The 22,530-nt window shown below is 26.4% G+C and overlaps 1 protein-coding gene across 1 annotated transcript in view; it reads right to left on the reverse strand.

Moving 5' to 3' along the window:
* The window catches only part of LOC111624135 (microtubule-actin cross-linking factor 1-like), a 126,278-nt gene that overhangs the window by 39,790 nt on the left and 63,958 nt on the right, over window positions 1–22,530 (reverse strand). The window contains exons 37-53 of the mRNA XM_023366930.1: window positions 20,444–20,676; window positions 20,245–20,374; window positions 18,387–18,574; window positions 17,338–17,661; window positions 17,101–17,263; window positions 16,862–17,028; window positions 15,560–15,729; window positions 15,508–15,514; window positions 14,600–14,769; window positions 11,830–11,989; window positions 10,851–11,001; window positions 10,614–10,783; window positions 7,973–8,188; window positions 7,383–7,496; window positions 2,397–2,588; window positions 1,054–1,269; window positions 464–577 (exon numbers count right to left, since the gene is read on the reverse strand). Coding sequence (XP_023222698.1) covers window positions 464–577; window positions 1,054–1,269; window positions 2,397–2,588; window positions 7,383–7,496; window positions 7,973–8,188; window positions 10,614–10,783; window positions 10,851–11,001; window positions 11,830–11,989; window positions 14,600–14,769; window positions 15,508–15,514; window positions 15,560–15,729; window positions 16,862–17,028; window positions 17,101–17,263; window positions 17,338–17,661; window positions 18,387–18,574; window positions 20,245–20,374; window positions 20,444–20,676 — 2,885 coding nt within the window. The remainder of the gene's footprint in view (window positions 1–463; window positions 578–1,053; window positions 1,270–2,396; window positions 2,589–7,382; window positions 7,497–7,972; window positions 8,189–10,613; window positions 10,784–10,850; window positions 11,002–11,829; window positions 11,990–14,599; window positions 14,770–15,507; window positions 15,515–15,559; window positions 15,730–16,861; window positions 17,029–17,100; window positions 17,264–17,337; window positions 17,662–18,386; window positions 18,575–20,244; window positions 20,375–20,443; window positions 20,677–22,530) is intronic.

Consider the following 22,530-nt stretch of genomic DNA (forward strand, 5'->3'; position numbering starts at 1 on the left):
TTGTATTATTGATGTCAGGAGTTTAAGTTCAGTGACAGGATTATTTCAAGAAATGTAGCTGTTAACTGGCTGCCATAAACTTGCAACTTAACTCTACTGAATTACTTTTTATGGTAGAACATTAAATCCCTTGTTTATTCCAACAAGCCACAAACTATTGATTCCTTAAAGTGAATATCATTTGTGTTATTGGAGAGATAAAGCCTGATTTATGTGCCAGGTCATCAAAAATTGGGTTCATCATATTCACTGTCAAATGCAATTTTGGAGCCATTTAAATTATATTAATTTTTTCATGTGTAATACCACTACATATACTATAAATAAAACAATTAGTAGCATATTTTGTTTTGTGGTTTTCATTTTATTTCAATTCAACATTCTATCACTTATTTCAAAACCCTATATTTATATATTATATGTAATATAATATGTAATATTTAAATTTATATTTATTTTTTACCTTCATTTCATTAATTTGAGCAGTGACTGTTCTTATATCTCTTGCAATTGGACTCATGTTGTCTAATTTTTCTTCTAGATCACTTAAATCATGTAGAACAGATTTTACTTTGTCCTTAAATAAATAAAAATAAAAAATTAAACATTTTTTTAAAAAACAATTATTATAATAGACTATTTAATAGATTATTACACAAAATTATAGAACTGTACTAAAAATTGATTATAAACTGCATGGATGAGAAGTTCAGAAATGATTTTCCAACTATCTATCCAATCCTTATTATATTACTCTCATAATTTATCATGGATAGCTATGATAAATCATGGGACTCTTAATCTGAATTCCCATAATGGTGGATTAACTCTATGATCAATCATCTTACAGTTCAGCTGTCTGACCAACATTACATTGCATTTAAAGTTACACTTTTTATACAATGTGCAATGTGTAAACAATGTACATTACACTATTTTTATTTATTTGAAATATGTAGAAAATAAATAAAAATACCGGTACATTGTTGTATAAAATTTTAACAAAAATTTTAAATGATGCAATTAATAATTAGAACTGTTTTATTTACTCACCATAAAATGCGATACTATTTCAGAAGCAGATTTCAAATCATCACAGCGATTTTCAAGATTCTGTGTTAATTTACGATGACGCTTTTCTAAAGCTTCAATTTCATCCAATATGTGACTGGTATCTGATTTAGACTTTGCATTTGAAATTAACTTGTCTGCATAAACATGTAACTGATCCAACTGTTTTTTAAGAGCATTAGCATCTGATAGCATCGTCTGAAAAAGTATATAATAAAAAAATTAATTCTTTCAAATATCTGTGATGGTAGCTGTTTATTCGTTCATACATATATATGTATAAAAAATTAACATTATGTCTTCCTTAAAAATGAATAATTAATAAACTTTTAAGAATAAATAAATATTTGATATTTGAAGAGAACAAATAAATTAAGAGAAATGATGCAAAATATTAACATACTAATTAAATAGTTATTTATTTAATATTTAATATACTTTAATAATTAAAATTTAATTGTTTATTTATAAATATTTTATTAGAAGTTGAATTTGAAATATACAATTTGATCTATCAAAAATCAGCTTATTAATATCTATATTTCTGTTAATAAAACTGTTATAAATTAAGACGAACTACCATTAAAAGACATTTATTCATTTGAAAATTTTCTTGACGATTTTTTTGGAAAAATCATGTTTTATGACAAAATATTGTTTTGTGAAGTAACTAAGTTCAAAACACGTAAAGAATTAATAAATGTATTGTGAAATCCGGAATTTTTACCAAATTTTCCGATTAATATCCCGCATTTTTCTAAACCCCAATTAAATTTTCCTTTAAACCCTAAACTAAAACCTAACTTAAAAAAAGGGAAAAATTCCGATCTCCCCTTTCGTTCAAAGTAAACATCCGTCCATTTCGAAACTAATCCCACATTCCAACTCCAAAGTTGATAGTTAGCATGGGCCTGGGAACAACTTTGACCCATCCGCGTACCTTTTACCTCACAACAATTGGTCACATGACCATTCTCCCACGACGAAACTATAAAAACCCCTTGCTTCCCCCTCTCGGGAGAGTCGTTCATCCGCTGTCACTTTAATACTGTGTCCTACGAATATTGTGTCCGACTGATATACTGTGTCCTATCGATATTGTGTCCTGCAAAATTATTATCCTTATCCTACCAACCCGTTAGATATCATAATCTTTTTCCTCAAAAATATTAAAAGACATAAAAAGGTATGGAACAAATTTTTGTGAACTCTCTCTCGACCCTTCGCATTTAAGGGACTCATATATTTCCCTTGAAATTAGTTATTGTAATATCTATGTAGCTAATAAATTGTTGTTATCTTGTTAAATTGGTGTCCTCTTTTACTCGTGTATCGCCTGTCTTCTTACCGACAGCACTCCTCCCTCCGCCACTCNAAATTTTAATTCTATAAATAGCAATTACCTGATCTTTACATCCTTTAGGATCTGGAACAAAACCCTGAGATACAATAGTATGACCCTGATGTTCTGCATCTACAAAGTCTTCTTGACTTTTCCCCAAAATTCTAAAGAAATCCTATTTATAATTGAAATTTAAAAAAAGTTAAAAATGAACTTTTTTATAGTTTATGATGTACAGTTATTTTCTAATTACAACTAAACTGTTGAATTTTTGAGCTAATTTATGCTAATTTTTAATTAATTAAATAAATAATTTAGAAAATTCTAAAGGAAAAGATCATCCTAGAGCAGTATTCAAATCCATAACTTATGCTTGCTTATTTTACAGATTCATTATCAATGTAACTGGTAATGCATTTAGATAGGAAATAGAAAAGCCCTATTTAGTAAGTAGCAGAAATTGAGTCATGTGAATCTGCATTGTCAGCTGCTTAACATTTATGTGTATTTGACAATTCCAAATTCTTCTCAGACAATCTGAAAGTGATCATAAAAGCCTGCAAGCATTGCATTCAAAAAGATCTTACATGTGCCAAGTGAGATTAACAAACTCCTGAAAAAGATGATCTCTGAGATACTTTAATATTTAGTGTATTTGTTCTACTAAAAACAATTTAATATATTTGAAACAAATTACCAATTGTTTATACTCTATTTTCAACAATTTTCATTACTTTTGAAGTAATCTGCCTAATTGTTTAACAAGTATTTGCAAGTACTTTTCTTTTAATCTTTTTTTTTTTTGTAATAACTTCAATGTTTTCAATTCCAAATTTTCATATTCTTGATATAAACTTTGTAATTAGTAAGTTTGTATAAAACAGTTTGTTGATAATGTAACCACCATATTTTAAAGTGCACATGTAATTGAGTCATATTATGCAAGTCAAATAATGCTTTAAATCAATTAATCCATCCTGCATTTACAATCATAACAATCCAATTTTTCTGATTATCTGCAACACAATTGTGCAGATATGGATGTGTATCACTAGACTGAAGTGCAGTTGTTTAAACAAAGCAGAGTGAAAATGTTGTGTGAAACTTTTGTGAGTGACAGATCTCAGTTCCTTATGTTTTGTCTATATTTGGCTTAAAATACCTGGATCTCTGTCTAATCTCTTTGTTTCTGGAAATATATTAATCAGAATTATAAAACTACACAAGTTAATTGCTTCATCTATATATAAAATTTTAAATAAAATACATTTGAAAATATTTAACATGTATGTATGTGTACATGTGTAACAATAAATGATTGATATTAATTTTAGAAAATCATTTCTTATCATGTAATTAATTTTGCTTTTTAAAGTAAAGATTGATTTACATTAGATCATTTGTTTGATTATTTTAACTGTGCACTAAAGAATGAATATTTTCTTAAAGCACTAAATAGTTAATACAATATTTTATAATAATATATAATGTAATATAATACAATAAATATAGTAATAATGCTACATTTTATACAATTTTAACAATCAAAATATACTTACAATACTTTTTGATGAAATTGCATTTACACACAGAAAAAATTATAATTAAATATTAAAAAAAATTACACTTAAATCTATAAAATCATTTATTCTAATGATTTACTTATCAACTTCAATCTGATGTTTGTTTATATAAAACAATGAATTTAATTTTCAATGTTAAATATTTTAATATAAACATTCAATCTAACCAGCTGCCAAATACATTACTTTTATAGTAATGTATTTGGCAGCATGTCAGATGAAAGTTGATTTGTCTGCTAACAGATGGTTTTAGACAAAAATATCACCTGTCAACAAACCAGACAAATAGAATTCCATATGACAAATCCTATAAATAATAGTTTAAAAGAATGATAGTGTCAGATTATTTTGTCATCGTGTAAAATGGAAATCATTAATTAAAATAATCTTCTTCTTGACCTATATAAATAGAAAAAACTTTCCTGAGGAGAATGTATATACAGTACATTGTTTTTTTCATAATTATTATGACGTAAAGAATTTTTAAAAATCTAATTTATAATTATGGTTTGTTTCATTATAGTAAAATTATTTAAGTTTTAACTGAAAATTATTCTCCTTAAATTTAAAAATCAATTGTACTGGTGACTCGATGTTCCAATACTCAAGAACTAAATAGATATTTTACTATGGTATAGAATATTCTAGAAAAATATGATATAGAAACTAAACAGAAACCTGAATCACATCAGTACAAATGCAAATTGTACTGTAGGGTAAGAAAAAATTATCAATGTGAAGTAATAAACATAAATTTTAAATGTAAACTGTTTTTTAAAGTCAACTGTTTTTCAATTTAAAAATCATATTCTCACTTAAAATCTGCTTAAAATGAGGGAAAAAACACTATTCAATAATGTCAGACCCAATCCCTCACTTCATACTGCTAAAAGTCCTAAATGTCCGCAGGACAGGGTTAAAAAAATTTACACAAGTGAAATTCTCTATTTAAAATACTCAAAAGCAATAGAGTGATCAATTCAAATGTAAAGAAAAAAAATTCTTTATGAATAAGTTTTATTTGTTACTAAATTTAAATAATTATTTAATAACTAGCCAATGTACTGTACTTAGTGATACTTGGATTATCTTAAATAACATTGAACAATTCAACAATGAAAAACATTTGAAAACTACACACAGTTTTGTTAAACATTGGTATATGTAGTAGATAATGACTATATAGGCCAGTATTAAAAAATTGCTTCTGTCACAGCTTTTGTAAACTCATAACAAAAAACACATCCAAATAAGTTAAAATGAATTTAGCTTGACCAACACTTAAAATACTCTTTTCAGAAAGACTAATTTATTTAAATGAACATTTTCAACCTTTTTTCAAAGGTCTAAAATAAATTAAAATCTTGTTTGTTTAAAGGTTTGGAGAAGGGGTTTGTTTAAATAAATTAAAGTCTTGCTGAAAAGAGTATTTAAGGTGTTGTTCAAGTTTAGTAAATTCATTGTTTCTCTTTAGATTCCCTCTTAATAAAATAAATATTGTTTTACTTGTGTATCTTTGTAAAGACTCACCCTAATGTATTTTATAGAAATATTTGTCAAGGTTAAAGCAAGGAATGAGCAAAGAATTGTAGGATAGATTGATAATATTAATAACAATCCCTATGATCTCATGCTGGAATTGGAGCAGAAAAGTGATAGAGAGAGTCAAAGTTAAAAATTTCTCTGAAATAATGAAGAAAGCAATTCTTAGTAGAGCAATCACAACAACAATTAATTAAGTGCAATAAAATGTTTTAAGATAATATATTTCAAGAAGATTAATTATATTTTAAAGAAATATCAAAAGTAGATGAAAAATAATATTAATAAGATTTTTTAAATACTCTTAAAATATTAACATGACATTAAGTTCTTCCCTTAGAAATGGTAAACTAAATTACTAGTAATCAGGCAAAGAGACACTGATTAAGTAGTAGGATATCATCTGATAATACATGGCTGATTTTAGCCAGTAGTGCATCCTTGTTTGGAATATGTGTTCTTACTAATGTCATAATTTCTTTGATAAAATGAATTTTTATGGTCATTTGAAAGAATTTTGTGAAAACCCACAAAATTCTGGGTTTTCACAAATTTTTCTGTACAATATGATGGGAAGGATTTATAGGAAAGTATATAAATCAAAATAAAAATAAATTTCCAGAAAATCTAAAGAGAAAAGAAGACAAAATTCAATGATACCTGCACAGATAAAACACTGTCACAAACAAAATTTCTCTTTTGCTTATTAGATAGTAATTATTAGCTATTTTATTTAATCAATCATATTTCTGATTTTACAAAAATGCAAATCTCTCTTATTTTGTGTTTTATGTTATGTACATTTATTTAATTTAAAATATATGCTCTCCACCTCAAATTAATAGTGTATTATTGCTTTAGATTATTTATGATAAGAATACATAATTTTAAATAGTAATTTATTCTTATCATAAATGAAAAAAATGTTAAAAATAAAAGCCAAAAGTTTTAATATATTAAAGCCCAGGTAACTAAATATCTTCTGTGTAATAACTATCTTTCAAATTATTTTTTTAAATTAAAATTAATACATTAAAATATAACATATTTATACTTTATATCTTCAAAAATTTTAATTTACATAATCTAATTATCTTTATACAGGGTTCTTCATTAAAAGCTATAGAACTTTAAATTGTCACAGGCACAATATGATTGTTGGAGCAATTTAAATATCTGTTCTGTAGTGTTTGGAAAATCATCCTGAAAAGATTTAAAGTTCCTCAATGTGTTGAAATTATTAAAAGTTATTATCAAAATTCGTGTTCAATTCAGTCAACATTTTGTGCACTTCACTTGCTCTATGATCAATGTAACCAGCTAATGGAACTCATAATATGATTGTACTGTTGAAGTCAAAAATTAACTTCTGTTGAAATTATTGTATTATTGATGTCAGGAGTTTAAGTTCAGTGACAGGATTATTTCAAGAAATGTAGCTGTTAACTGGCTGCCATAAACTTGCAACTTAACTCTACTGAATTACTTTTTATGGTAGAACATTAAATCCCTTGTTTATTCCAACAAGCCACAAACTATTGATTCCTTAAAGTGAATATCATTTGTGTTATTGGAGAGATAAAGCCTGATTTATGTGCCAGGTCATCAAAAATTGGGTTCATCATATTCACTGTCAAATGCAATTTTGGAGCCATTTAAATTATATTAATTTTTTCATGTGTAATACCACTACATATACTATAAATAAAACAATTAGTAGCATATTTTGTTTTGTGGTTTTCATTTTATTTCAATTCAACATTCTATCACTTATTTCAAAACCCTATATTTATATATTATATGTAATATAATATGTAATATTTAAATTTATATTTATTTTTTACCTTCATTTCATTAATTTGAGCAGTGACTGTTCTTATATCTCTTGCAATTGGACTCATGTTGTCTAATTTTTCTTCTAGATCACTTAAATCATGTAGAACAGATTTTACTTTGTCCTTAAATAAATAAAAATAAAAAATTAAACATTTTTTTAAAAAACAATTATTATAATAGACTATTTAATAGATTATTACACAAAATTATAGAACTGTACTAAAAATTGATTATAAACTGCATGGATGAGAAGTTCAGAAATGATTTTCCAACTATCTATCCAATCCTTATTATATTACTCTCATAATTTATCATGGATAGCTATGATAAATCATGGGACTCTTAATCTGAATTCCCATAATGGTGGATTAACTCTATGATCAATCATCTTACAGTTCAGCTGTCTGACCAACATTACATTGCATTTAAAGTTACACTTTTTATACAATGTGCAATGTGTAAACAATGTACATTACACTATTTTTATTTATTTGAAATATGTAGAAAATAAATAAAAATACCGGTACATTGTTGTATAAAATTTTAACAAAAATTTTAAATGATGCAATTAATAATTAGAACTGTTTTATTTACTCACCATAAAATGCGATACTATTTCAGAAGCAGATTTCAAATCATCACAGCGATTTTCAAGATTCTGTGTTAATTTACGATGACGCTTTTCTAAAGCTTCAATTTCATCCAATATGTGACTGGTATCTGATTTAGACTTTGCATTTGAAATTAACTTGTCTGCATAAACATGTAACTGATCCAACTGTTTTTTAAGAGCATTAGCATCTGATAGCATCGTCTGAAAAAGTATATAATAAAAAAATTAATTCTTTCAAATATCTGTGATGGTAGCTGTTTATTCGTTCATACATATATATGTATAAAAAATTAACATTATGTCTTCCTTAAAAATGAATAATTAATAAACTTTTAAGAATAAATAAATATTTGATATTTGAAGAGAACAAATAAATTAAGAGAAATGATGCAAAATATTAACATACTAATTAAATAGTTATTTATTTAATATTTAATATACTTTAATAATTAAAATTTAATTGTTTATTTATAAATATTTTATTAGAAGTTGAATTTGAAATATACAATTTGATCTATCAAAAATCAGCTTATTAATATCTATATTTCTGTTAATAAAACTGTTATAAATTAAGACGAACTACCATTAAAAGACATTTATTCATTTGAAAATTTTCTTGACGATTTTTTTGGAAAAATCATGTTTTATGACAAAATATTGTTTTGTGAAGTAACTAAGTTCAAAACACGTAAAGAATTAATAAATGTATTGTGAAATCCGGAATTTTTACCAAATTTTCCGATTAATATCCCGCATTTTTCTAAACCCCAATTAAATTTTCCTTTAAACCCTAAACTAAAACCTAACTTAAAAAAAGGGAAAAATTCCGATCTCCCCTTTCGTTCAAAGTAAACATCCGTCCATTTCGAAACTAATCCCACATTCCAACTCCAAAGTTGATAGTTAGCATGGGCCTGGGAACAACTTTGACCCATCCGCGTACCTTTTACCTCACAACAATTGGTCACATGACCATTCTCCCACGACGAAACTATAAAAACCCCTTGCTTCCCCCTCTCGGGAGAGTCGTTCATCTGCTGTCACTTTAATACTGTGTCCTACGAATATTGTGTCCGACTGATATACTGTGTCCTATCGATATTGTGTCCTGCAAAATTATTATCCTTATCCTACCAACCCGTTAGATATCATAATCTTTTTCCTCAAAAATATTAAAAGACATAAAAAGGTATGGAACAAATTTTTGTGAACTCTCTCTCGACCCTTCGCATTTAAGGGACTCATATATTTCCCTTGAAATTAGTTATTGTAATATCTATGTAGCTAATAAATTGTTGTTATCTTGTTAAATTGGTGTCCTCTTTTACTCGTGTATCGCCTGTCTTCTTACCGACAGCACTCCTCCCTCCGCCACTCGACCCGAAACATAAAATCCCGTTACAGCGGGAAAGGGATAAACTTTCATCCATCCTGACAGTGAGAAGGTTTAACAACCTGTTGCCGGATCGGGAGACCTACACCCTCCCGGTAGTTCACAGTATTAATATACTTTTATATACAAATAAATTTATTTATAAAATTTAAAATCAGCCTAATAAATGCATTATTAATGAATTTATAAAGAAAAAGTAGAAGTCAATCAAAGATAGCATAAATTCAAACAATGTTACATCTTTAAAACTGAAATATATGATGAATTTCATTTTAACTTTCATTTTATATATATTGTTTATGTAAGTTTATTTTTAAAAATTAATAATTTCTAAGTTTATGCTTAAACTTACTAATCTTTAAAATATAAAAAAATTATTATGCTTCTTAAAAAGTGATCTAACATATTAATTATTCATTAATGATCTTGTTATTTGTTTTTAATGAACATTTAAAACTACTTATGATAAAAATATATAATTATATATTATAATAATGAAAGTTTGTTTAACTTGTGTCACAACTGAACAAATGTACATTAATATACACAAAATTTTGATAACCTGCTTCACACTACAAACAACTAATATCCATTCTGATTATAGCATTTAGAAGGTATTGTATATATTATGAGCAATTATTCATTGTCACAATGCCAGCTGCAATTTTTAATCATCTTTTAATTTTAAAAATATCACTTGACTTTCAGTTTGGACCAGAAGTTCATATGTAGTTAGCTGGGCCTACAGCTCCTATGCTTTCCATATCAGATCTCTATTTTTGTATATCTAACTGTTCTTGAGATTAACAAAGGATAGAAAAAACTACAATTTAAAAACTACAGCAGTCCAATAAAGAATTTTAAAATTAGAAATCAAGATTTTCATGATAAAAAGTTATGTACAGTCCTAACTTTCAGCAGTAAAAAATAATCACACACATACTTTAATGTATTATGGTAATTTATACCATAGAACATTATAGAATTTCAAATAACAAGAGTTTAATTTAGATATAGTTAAACTTTCTTCATTTAAAAAGTATTTGAAAGAAAAAAACATAACATTTGTTTTAAAAAGCATACTTATAGAAATTTGTTACCAAGTTAAAAATATCTATCATCAGTTTTTTAAGAAACATATACTGAAGTAGTGATGCATAAGTAAAGCCTCAATTAACTTAGAACTACATTAAAATAAGACTTTTTAAATACTATATAACAATTAGAAATTACTTTTATTCTGTCCAATAACTTAGGATCTCTAGAAGCATCTCCTAATCCATCATGAGAAGCCAGTTTGTCTTCTAATCGTTGTAAGGCATGTTGGACATCTCGTGCCTTATCCTGATAATCTACTAAATTCTGAGAAATATCATCTAATGATTGAGCTCTTTCATATATTCCTGTAATAAGCATTATCTTAATAATGTAAAATTTTTAATAAACAGTTTTATAAGTCCAAACTTTTACCCTGATTCATTCTGTCCCATCTCTTTTTAATTTGATTAATTCCTTCACGTACAGGTTCTTTGTCAATATCACAGCAGGAAATTACTGATTCTCCCAAGTGATAAAGACTATCAAATTCTTGACTATGTTTTGATATATCATTTTTAAAAGCCTAAATGAAAAAAGTTATATTAATACTTATTCTTCAAAAAGTTTTAATTATTTAACAGTTATTAAACTTTGTAATTTTACAATATAGTGATTCTTAGATACACATTTTATATAAATAATATAGTTATTAAATGTTATTAACTAACTAATAACATTTAATAACTACAATTATCAAATAAATCAAACTTGCTGTTATTAAAACTCCAAAAAAAGTCTTTCTATCTTTAAAAAAAGTAGAAAATGTTCTGTCAATAAATTATGTTTATTCAATACTAAATTTAAGGTTTGTTTTGAAGTTTTAATATTAAATGCATCCAGTTTCTAAGGGGATTTACATTTGGTGCTATTTGTCTTGAAATTTAAAATACAGTTAATTTGAATTTTTAAGTATTCAAAGTTTATATATATAAGCTTTAAAAATACAAAATAAAAGAATATATATATATGTTTTCTGGTGTTCAAATTAAAAATATTTAATTTTATATTGTTTGCATAATTTAATTATTATATTATTAATGCACTTATGGTTTAAACCAGGGGTGGCAACATGAGGCCCGCGGGCCGCATGCAGTTCTCCGGGAGTCGTGTTGTGGCCCACAGAGCTAGTTCAAATGAACATAAATGTTAACTTTATTGTACATATCACCAAATGAACATTAGAAGAGTTAAAAAGGTTTAGAAGAGTTCTATGAAACGTATTTGGACAAGGATAAATATCCTGCGTTTTACAAACATGCTTTGTCGATGGTTTCGCTATTTGGAAACACTTATGTGTGTGAATTTTCTAGTTATAATTATATATATAAACTAAAGTTTGACTAATTTTTACCTGAATTTCTTTAATTTGCTTATCAAGTTCAACACGTTTAAAACTAATTGGCTTTAAAGAGTTGAGTTTGTCTTCACTTTGCTGTAACCATGGAATAAATACTTTTAAAGCAGCATAATATTTTCTGCAGTTTTCAGAACAATGTTGAAGTCTGGTATGCCTAAAAATTATGATAAATACTTTAGTTAAAATTCATATAAAGTAAATATATCTCAAATTTATTATTATAATTATCTATATTAAATATACAGGTTAAATTGGTGAAAAAATTAAAATGTGTGAAAAATTGAAATAGTACCATACACAACTTTATTCTAGAAGTAGAGAGACCAAAATTTCCATACCATATATGAAATTATTTATAAAAATATCAAAATATGAATATTGAACAGCAGATTAAAACTGTTTGGATGTAAACAGTTTCCATTTGTTTATAATAAAATCATTTTGAGAAACAGTCTAAAAAATGAAATAATAAATAACATCACAGATGAACATGTGATGTTATCCATTATATGAATAATGAATGAATATTATCTGCAACTACTTTTCCTTTACACAGTCTTTATCTCATTCAAATTTGCAAAATTCAGCCAACATCTGCATTTGTAGATGAAATTTGTTACACTTTTGACATGAAATAATATTTTGTGTCAAAAGTGTAACAATGGCATTTCATTTATTTTTAAATACCAAAACAAACAGCTGTATTCTTTATTGACTATAAGGCTATAAATAATTACAAGAGATGGTGGGCCTAAGCCTCCTTAGCAAATTTGAAGGAGACCCAGGGCCACCCATCATCTCTTGTAATTATTTAGCCTGATTTTTTATTGGCCTTACAGCCCAATAAAGAATCTGGCTGTTTGTTTGGTATTTGTAATAACTATCAGGTTAGTTGTATTTATTATTTTTACTTATACTGTATTTTACAGACTATAAGATGCACTTTTTTTTCTTTGAAAAATTGCCTCCAAAATTCAGGTGTGTCTTATACTCTAAATTAATATAAAAATGTCCAGTGTTTGATTTAAAATTCCCACGTCTTAAAAATGCCATATATTTGATGTCGCAAGAAGCCTATCTCTATCTGGCAACATTGAATTCAACTGGCAGCAGCAGTGCACCAATGCAACGAACATGAGTTGCGGGTTGTCGGGATATAATCGTGTGGACGTACGATTCCTACGCTTTTTCTCTTTTCAAACGAGCAACGGTTGTTGCCATAGAAACTCAGATCACAAGACGACTGGTGATTCTGAATCCACGACCACAGATTGGCCAGCGATCATCGTGCGACTATAGTACGATCAGCGGACGTCTGATAGCGCTACTAAGCGTTGATTGGTGGATCAGCATTTGCTTCAATCCGTATAAAAGGATTGAATTTAGGCAGTAAAAATGGTAAAAATGTTATTTTTTTAAAAAATTGCTTAAAAATTAAGGTGCGTCTTAAAGTCCGTAGCATCTTATAGTCCATAAAATACGGTAAAGAACTACATTCAATAATAGTTTAGTATTTTAAAATTACAAAATAAAATAATTTTATCTTTCTATAATTATTGTTATAATTTTATTGATAAGTTTTTTCCACAATCTGCATTTCAGTCTCATTTTTTTACTCATGTGAAAAAATAAAATTGCATATTATTCCATTCATGTAATACCAATATAATATTAATTTCTGAATTATCAGCATTATTACAACTTTACAAATAGATTATAGCAGAATAGTAACTAATTCTATATCATTAGAAACATTAAAATTTTTTTAAATTATTGTAATTTCAATAATATAGGTCTCTATAAAAATGAGAATATATGAAATAACATGCTGAATTTGAATTTGATATTAATAATGATAATAAAGACAAAATAAAAATATTTTTTCTGAGTAAAATGTATATATTCATTTCACAAAGTTAGTAAAGAGTTAATTCTATACGTCAAACTTAAACAGAAACAAGTCAGAAAACTTGTTCTGTTCAATACATTTTGATACATTAAGTTGGATAGAATCATCTATATCTAGTATCCAATGAATAAAAAAATAACTGGATATATTTGTTATGCTACAATTATTATATTTTTCAGGTTAAATTTTGGTAGAAATATACATGAAAATAAAAATTAGAAATTAGCAATTATCTTCTGAAAGCAACAGATTCCAATTTGGAAATGGTTCACTCATATTTTGGCTATCATTTGGACACTTCCAATTAAATAAACTCAAAATAAAATGCAAAAATCTATCAAAATTTATTGGTAAATAATAATTTAGAACTTGTTTCTTTAATACATTACCATAAATATCATACTGATATAGATAATAAATTTTGTATTCTGCTAATATAAAAATTTTGATAAAAATTAAATTTAAAAAAAATTACTAATAAATGGAATAAAAATAGCTATAAATGTAACCTAAACTATATTTTTTTAAAATATATTTTTAATCTATTAAAACATTTATTTCATTTGCTATGTTTGGTAGATTTAAATGCAATATTATTTGATGATTTGAACTATTTAATTTTTAACATGAACTGAAAATATATTTAACTAGTCACATAGTAATTATAATTATATTTTATATATTTTTTCCAGTTATGTAAATTCTTTATAAAATAATAAATACATTTATCTACTTTTTAACCCATAAAATAACTTTTTTCTATAAATTAATGAAATAAACTATATTCATTTTTTAAAACTACAAAACAAATAAAGTTTAAAAATGATTGTAAATTAAATTATTTAAACAACATACCTATCAGTAGCTGATTTTCTAATTTTATCCCATTGACGCTTAATTGAATCAAGTTTATTTTGTAATTGTAAAGTATCAGATTTACGATTCATTTTATTCATCATGTCTGCTCCTCTACTTAACATTAAGTGAACTTCATGTTCTTTATTCAACACCTCTTTATAAGTAATCTAGAAAAAAGTAGAAATTTCAGAAATATTTTTACATTATTTTGATACATTATATGTTCTTAAACCATATGCAGAGAATTCTGGGCTAGTTAAGTATTCAGAATTCTGGAATTTCTAGAATAAATAAATACAAGACTAGGTTCTAGAATAGTACTGATGATGCACTCATTATATTATCATATAATTTTAGCTGCATACAAGAATAACACATACAATATATTTTTAATATTAATAAAGTATCAATTTTGTGTAAGAAAATCAAGAAGTATCTTTACAAAGCCAATAACACTGACAAATATTTTTAATATAAAACTTAAAACATGGTATTTACATGTGGTATAAAGAATACACTAACATAGTTTGAGAGTAAATACATATATCTTTTTGACCCACAAAAATTAAATGACTGCTAAGACTTCTTCATGAGATTATTTTTCTAACCTTGTCATCATTTGAAAATGCTATGTCATGACTTGTGCATTATTCTAACCATTCATGTTGTCAATCTGGATCATTACTAACTAACTATATTAGAGTTACATTTAATAGTGCTTTGGTTTTTAAATATGATCTAAACCCCAATGATTCTCTCCAGATCCAATTGGTTTTTGAACTGTGGACCTCATAAAGTTACTTTTTAATCACTCCATATAATTTACTTTGATATATATAAACATTAATTTTAAGATAGTATAAATTTAAGTTTTAAATTAAGAATATTCTCAAAAACTAATTAACCAATATCCTAAATTAATCTGACTATTATTTATATATATTTAANATAACATACCTATCAGTAGCTGATTTTCTAATTTTATCCCATTGACGCTTAATTGAATCAAGTTTATTTTGTAATTGTAAAGTATCAGATTTACGATTCATTTTATTCATCATGTCTGCTCCTCTACTTAACATTAAGTGAACTTCATGTTCTTTATTCAACACCTCTTTATAAGTAATCTAGAAAAAAGTAGAAATTTCAGAAATATTTTTACATTATTTTGATACATTATATGTTCTTAAACCATATGCAGAGAATTCTGGGCTAGTTAAGTATTCAGAATTCTGGAATTTCTAGAATAAATAAATACAAGACTAGGTTCTAGAATAGTACTGATGATGCACTCATTATATTATCATATAATTTTAGCTGCATACAAGAATAACACATACAATATATTTTTAATATTAATAAAGTATCAATTTTGTGTAAGAAAATCAAGAAGTATCTTTACAAAGCCAATAACACTGACAAATATTTTTAATATAAAACTTAAAACATGGTATTTACATGTGGTATAAAGAATACACTAACATAGTTTGAGAGTAAATACATATATCTTTTTGACCCACAAAAATTAAATGACTGCTAAGACTTCTTCATGAGATTATTTTTCTAACCTTGTCATCATTTGAAAATGCTATGTCATGACTTGTGCATTATTCTAACCATTCATGTTGTCAATCTGGATCATTACTAACTAACTATATTGGAGTTACATTTAATAGTGCTTTGGTTTTTAAATATGATCTAAACCCCAATGATTCTCTCCAGATCCAATTGGTTTTTGAACTGTGGACCTCATAAAGTTACTTTTTAATCACTCCATATAATTTACTTTGATATATATAAACATTAATTTTAAGATAGTATAAATTTAAGTTTTAAATTAAGAATATTCTCAAAAACTAATTAACCAATATCCTAAATTAATCTGACTATTATTTATATATATTTAATTTAATATATAAATGTATGTTAGTAGTCTGATCATAATTCTCATTCTAATACATTTCAATAGTATTTATTTTTATTTATGTTTATAATTAATAAGGAAATATCAAAAGATTGGATTTAAAATAAATTATATTAAAATTTGTACTTAAATACAACACTATATTTATAAATTTCAAAATGCATTTAGAAAATAAGAAAATAAAAATTACTTTTCTTTAATATAAATTTAAGCATATTTTCATCTAATAACAATCAAAATTTCTGTTAATTTTAATTTTTCTTTCCTTTTATTTTATAAAGCAAACTGTATAGATTTAAATATATTATTAAATAATATCAGCAATTTTTTTTTACCTCAAATTCCTGCACTTGATGTTTCAAAATTGTTTCATCAGCAGATATTTGAAAATTCTGATTTAATATATTTTCTCTTTCCTTTAACCAAACTTGGATATGATCACAAGAAATAAAAAATTCTTTGTCTTCCCTCAATGATGATTCTAACTCAGCTTTTCGATTAGCTTGTGAAAAATAGTAGAATTTTCTTAGATTACATCTTAATAATTATAAATTATAATAAATATAAAACTTACTGATTTTTCTACTTAAATTATTATACTGCTTTTCTAATGAATTCAATTTGGTTGTAATTTCATTTTTGGATGCAGAATCACTTAATATGTCACATAATTGTTCACATACACTTTCTGCATCTGCAAGCAATGGTCGTTGTTTATCTAGATCATCTTCTAGATTCTGCAGATAAAAGTAACATTAGCACTGTAATTCTTTTAACAACATTATATCATTTATTCTGTAAATAGTCTGACCTTTAACTTTTCTAGTTGTTCTCCTGAATCTGACCCAGTTTCTGATAACATATCAAATTTATCACTAATTTGTTGTAGACTATCTTGTAATTTATTCAAATTATCATGGAAATTTTTAGTTGCACCACTTGCTGCATCTAAGCTCCTCTCTCTGTTATTGAGACGATTAATTAAATCATCCCACTGACTTTGGACACTATCCATTTGTTCTTTAATTTTTTTATAACCAGGAGAAATGCTATCAATAGATTTAAGAATATTTTGGCCAGATTTCTTAAATCTATTTAATAATGGCTGTTGTGAAATGAATTCATCTCTCATAACCTAAGAGAATATAAGTCAATGTTTAAATAATATATGAAACTTATTTATTTTAAACAAACTTATACAAAATATTACATAAATGTACTTTTTTATAATAAATCAAAATATGTTCATTATATTGAAGATAAATTTAATTTCTAAATATTTTATTACACAATGTTATATGAATTCTTATTTATAAAATCATGAACATTTTAAATAAAAAGAATAAAATTAAATTAAAGAATGTAGAGTACATATTAAAAAGCAACTAATTTAAAATAAAACACACTATATTTTCTATTCAATTTCACATATATAAAAGATGTTTGTAAAAATACTTTAGAAGCAATAAAAGCTTCCTTTATTGCTTCTAAAGTATTATTATTATGTACTGTACATTATTAGACCACATTATCAAATTTTTTTGATAAACACATAAACAAAATAATTGTTTCTTGAATGTTTTTTCTATTAAAGAAAAAATTTAGATATGATACCAGATAAACATTATGAAAAAAACATATGTTATGTATATGTTTATATCTGATACTTTCCAAAGTGTAAAGAGTTATAACAATTTTATGCAATTAAAACTGTGTAGAATAGTTTGAAAGACTTTTCCAAATTTAGTTAGAAACAGTGTAGTCAGAGAAATTTTTATTAATTAAGAGAAAAAAAATTAGTATCATTAAGTACAAAATAGCTCTTATTTTTAGTTTAACAATAGTTCAAAATATTCTTACTTGAACTTGCTGCATTTGTGAAGTTACCATTCGGGGATCTGATGCAATTGGTCCTAAAACGTGAAACATTTTTTCTTTCTGTGATAACCAATTAATAAGTAAATCATTTGTTTCCTGAAATTCCTTTAATTCTTGTAAAAAGTTTAATTTGTTTTTGATGAGTGACTGAATCTGTGACCATTTTGATCCTAGAAAAATATTATTATCTATTAATAAAAAATTTAATATATACATATACATTTATAATTATTATATTATTATATTAAATTATTNTACTCAAAAATTTCCATTACACTTTCTTTTATAATCTTATATTCAAAATTTATATATTATTTTTAATTTGTATTTTCTTAATCTGAAATAAATATAATTTTTTTTATATTTAATTTCATTATTTTTAAAATGTATATGAATATTTAAAGAGTTAATTTAGAATGAGCAATTATTTATTGTGACATTGTCACAATGCTAGGCTGCAAATTTTTAATTATATTCTTAATTTATTTAATTAGAAATATATGCTCTCCATCTTAAATTAGTAGTGTCTTGCCCCTATACATCATACTTTTCCTGATAACAACAGTCATGCAGTAATCTATGTAACTCCATTCCAGGGAAAATTTTTGAATGAATTCATGAGAGACTTCTGGTCTAAACTAGAAGTTTGTATATAGTTAATTTGGGCCTCTTGTCTCTAAACTTTCCATATTTGGTCTTGACTTACAAGGTCTGTTCAAAAAGTATCGGACTTTTATTTTTTCCACGTAAACCAATGATGCGCGGCAGGCCTCTTTTGATGGAGTTGTGGAGGGGACAGTCATGCACAGCTCTGAATTTTTTCCTGCCTGCAGGAAGCGTCAGTCGTTGGCAGTTGGCCTATGAGTGAGCTCTCGCTGGATTCCACTAAGTTGGAAAATGACTAAACAACGTGAGCAGTGATATTACATCAAATTTTGCCAAAAAGCTTGGCGATACCCAAGCGTAAACAATTTGCAAGATTCAGCAGGCTTTCGGGGACGATCCTTGAGGCAAAAAAAAAAAAAAAAAGCGCGGCAAGTCCGCAGCAATATCAAGGTCATGTTGACAGTTTTTCGACTCTCATGGGGTGGTGTATTGTGAGTATGCACCACGAGACCAAACCATCGCAAAGGAGTACTACCAGGAGATCCTTCGTTGTCTTTTCGATGTTGTGCGACACAAACGATCGGATCTGTGGTCGATCAAAACTTGCCAGCTCCATTGTGATAACGCATCCACCCATTCTGCGCATCTGATTCGGACTTTCATCGCCAAACACAACACTCCTGTGGTTCGTCACGCTCCGTACACTCCCCACATGGCTCCGTATGACTTTTGGCTATTTCCCAAGCTGAAAATGCCGCTAAAAGGAACCCGAATTTAGTCGAGAGAAGACATCATGCAGAATGCGATGGACCGGCTGATGGCCATTCCAAAAGATGCATTCCAGCAGTGTTTCCAGCAATGGCAGGAACGCTGGGAGAAGTGTATACATTACCAAGGAAACTACTTTGAAGGGGATTAGGGTATTGTACCTCAAAATCAATAAATGTATTTTTGCCGACCAAAGGTCCGATACTTTTTGAACAGCCCTCGTACATCTATCAAACACCATTCTTGAGATTACAAAAAGAGACAGACAAACAACTAATGACAGTGAGAATTTATAGGTCTACAATTTTTTCAAATTACAGCCCAAACAATATAATTTGCAGTCTGCATTCTCTCAAACTTTACAAAATGCAGTTTATATTCTGTACAGTTAAATGAGATAGAATTCTAGAAAAGTAAAAATACAAAATAATAATTTATGAAATTTATGTCTTTTATATTTTCTTACCAAGTTCATTAACTTCTTGCTGTAAATTGTTTGCACCAAGAGCATTTGGCTTTTTTCTTAAGAGATCATTTGCTTGATTTTTCACACGATCCATATCATGTTGCTTTTCTTGTATTTCTTCTTGGATTATCTAATAAACAATAACATGAGCAATAGTAATATATAATATAAAAATGCACAAAAAGTTTCTACTACTGACCTTTAGTTCTACCATCTGTCTTTCAGCTAAATCTCTAGACAATGGTAACATATCTTTAGGTATTTGTTTCTCTTTAGCTTGTATGAAAGACAAAAGTGCTTTTAACATATCTAAATGAATTCTAATCTCTTCAGTAACATCTGTAACTTCTTGATGGCGATCACTTAATTTAACACCAAGTAAGCTATATCTATGATTAATCTCAGATAACTGCTGTTGAATTGGTGTTAAATCTATAAAAATAAAAACAAAAATAAATGATTTAACAAATAGAATACTAAATTTATAAAACAAACACTTTATGAAAAACATTTTTACTTTCAAATAAAAATAAAGATGAAGTTTCTGACTAAGTTGGAAATCTACATTTAGTAAAAGATTAAAATTAAAAATGAAAACTTATAGTGTCTAGAAAAGATTAATAATTAAAGAAATACAAAACTTGCTTACAACTAATGCAATAATGAAACTTTTTTTAGTAATTACTATTCTACAGAAAAGTGCAGCTTAGTACTGTAACAATTACAAGATAACCAATTACATATCTGTGTTCTTTGTCCTCATAAGCATCATTATCNTACTTTATGAGAGCTTTTATACTTTTATAAAGCTGTCTATAATGAAAATTAATTAACTAAGGATTTTTTTGCCCTGCCAGGGTGTGGCCGAGTTATCCGGAGTGCCGGGTTATCGAGAGCCGAGTTTTTGAGGTTCTACTGTATTAATAAAATTAATTTTTTGATTCTCAATGAAGCAAAAATCATTAACATTTACTTCTAATCATCATATATAAATATTCATTTACTTTATACAATCAATATTTACAATGATTACATTTTTTTTCATTGATGATATCTAAAATTCTTATCCTCTTGAACATTATTTTCAGAAATTAATAATCTAATCATTTCTCTCAAACCAATCCATGGACCTGAGAAATGTTTATTGAGGAAATTCCAAACCTCACTATGGTAGTGCAGTGATACACCACCTTGCTGAAAATACATGCATCCTTCCATGACATCATCAGTTAACTGTGGAATGAAAAAATTTGCCAGCACATCCAGATATGGTGAATTGGTTGAGCAGAGACATGGCCACCTCATTTTCCAGATTTGACACCTGTCAATTTTTTCTGTGGTTTCATTAAATGTCTAGGTCTGTCCTTGACAGCAAATCTTGTTGAGTTCAAAACTCAACTTACCATCACAGTTATTGAAGTGACAATAGATATGCTGTTTCAAGTTTGGCAAGAAACTGAGTTCAGGTGGAATGTCTGCCTTATCACCAATGACACTCACATGAAACCAACATGGCTCTATGAGTAAAAATATTATGTGATTTGATATAAATAAATGCCTCAATCAATTCTGCAAGTCTTTTGATTAAAATCCTATATGCTTTCAACATAAAGTCCTCTTCAAATCTTCCCCCCCCCACACACACACGTACCTTTACAGCCAGCATTTCACTAATATCACTAATATAGCACTTGCTATATATATACATACACACCGTATAAAGAAAGAAAGAAGAAATAATAATATTTTTGTTCAATTTCTTCACTTTATATACATATCAAAGCTTCCTAACTATATATAAATTGCTATTTTAAATGTTATTTTTTTCAAATAATAACTACCATAAATTTAATTTTCAAAGTTTAAATATATTTAAATTGAAAAAATGTTCCAAGTTCATGCCCAACTACAAATTAAACATATTTATTTTCTAATGTTATGAAATAAAAAGTAATCAAAATCAAATTCCACTTCTTAAATTAAAAAATAAAAAAACTTTTTATTTAAAAAGTTATTTAGAAATTTATTAATATTTTTAGAATTAATATTATAGACATTTTGTAAAAATTATTATTATTAGTTATATTTTATTTATTATTATTTCTGATTTTCATATTTTGAAATTTAATATTGACATTTTAAAAAAAATTTAAAAAGTTGTAGAAAAACAATAATTAGTTCAAAATTTCTGTACAATATTAACTGCTAATTTTTAATATACAAATTATAAACACTTCCAATAATTATATAAATATATCATAAAACTGCTTTACAATAAAAATTATA

Source organism: Centruroides sculpturatus, unplaced genomic scaffold (assembly GCF_000671375.1).
Source record: "Centruroides sculpturatus isolate CEXI.00-Female unplaced genomic scaffold, Cexi_2.0 scaffold214, whole genome shotgun sequence".
In the NCBI taxonomy this organism is placed as follows: domain Eukaryota; kingdom Metazoa; phylum Arthropoda; class Arachnida; order Scorpiones; family Buthidae; genus Centruroides; species Centruroides sculpturatus.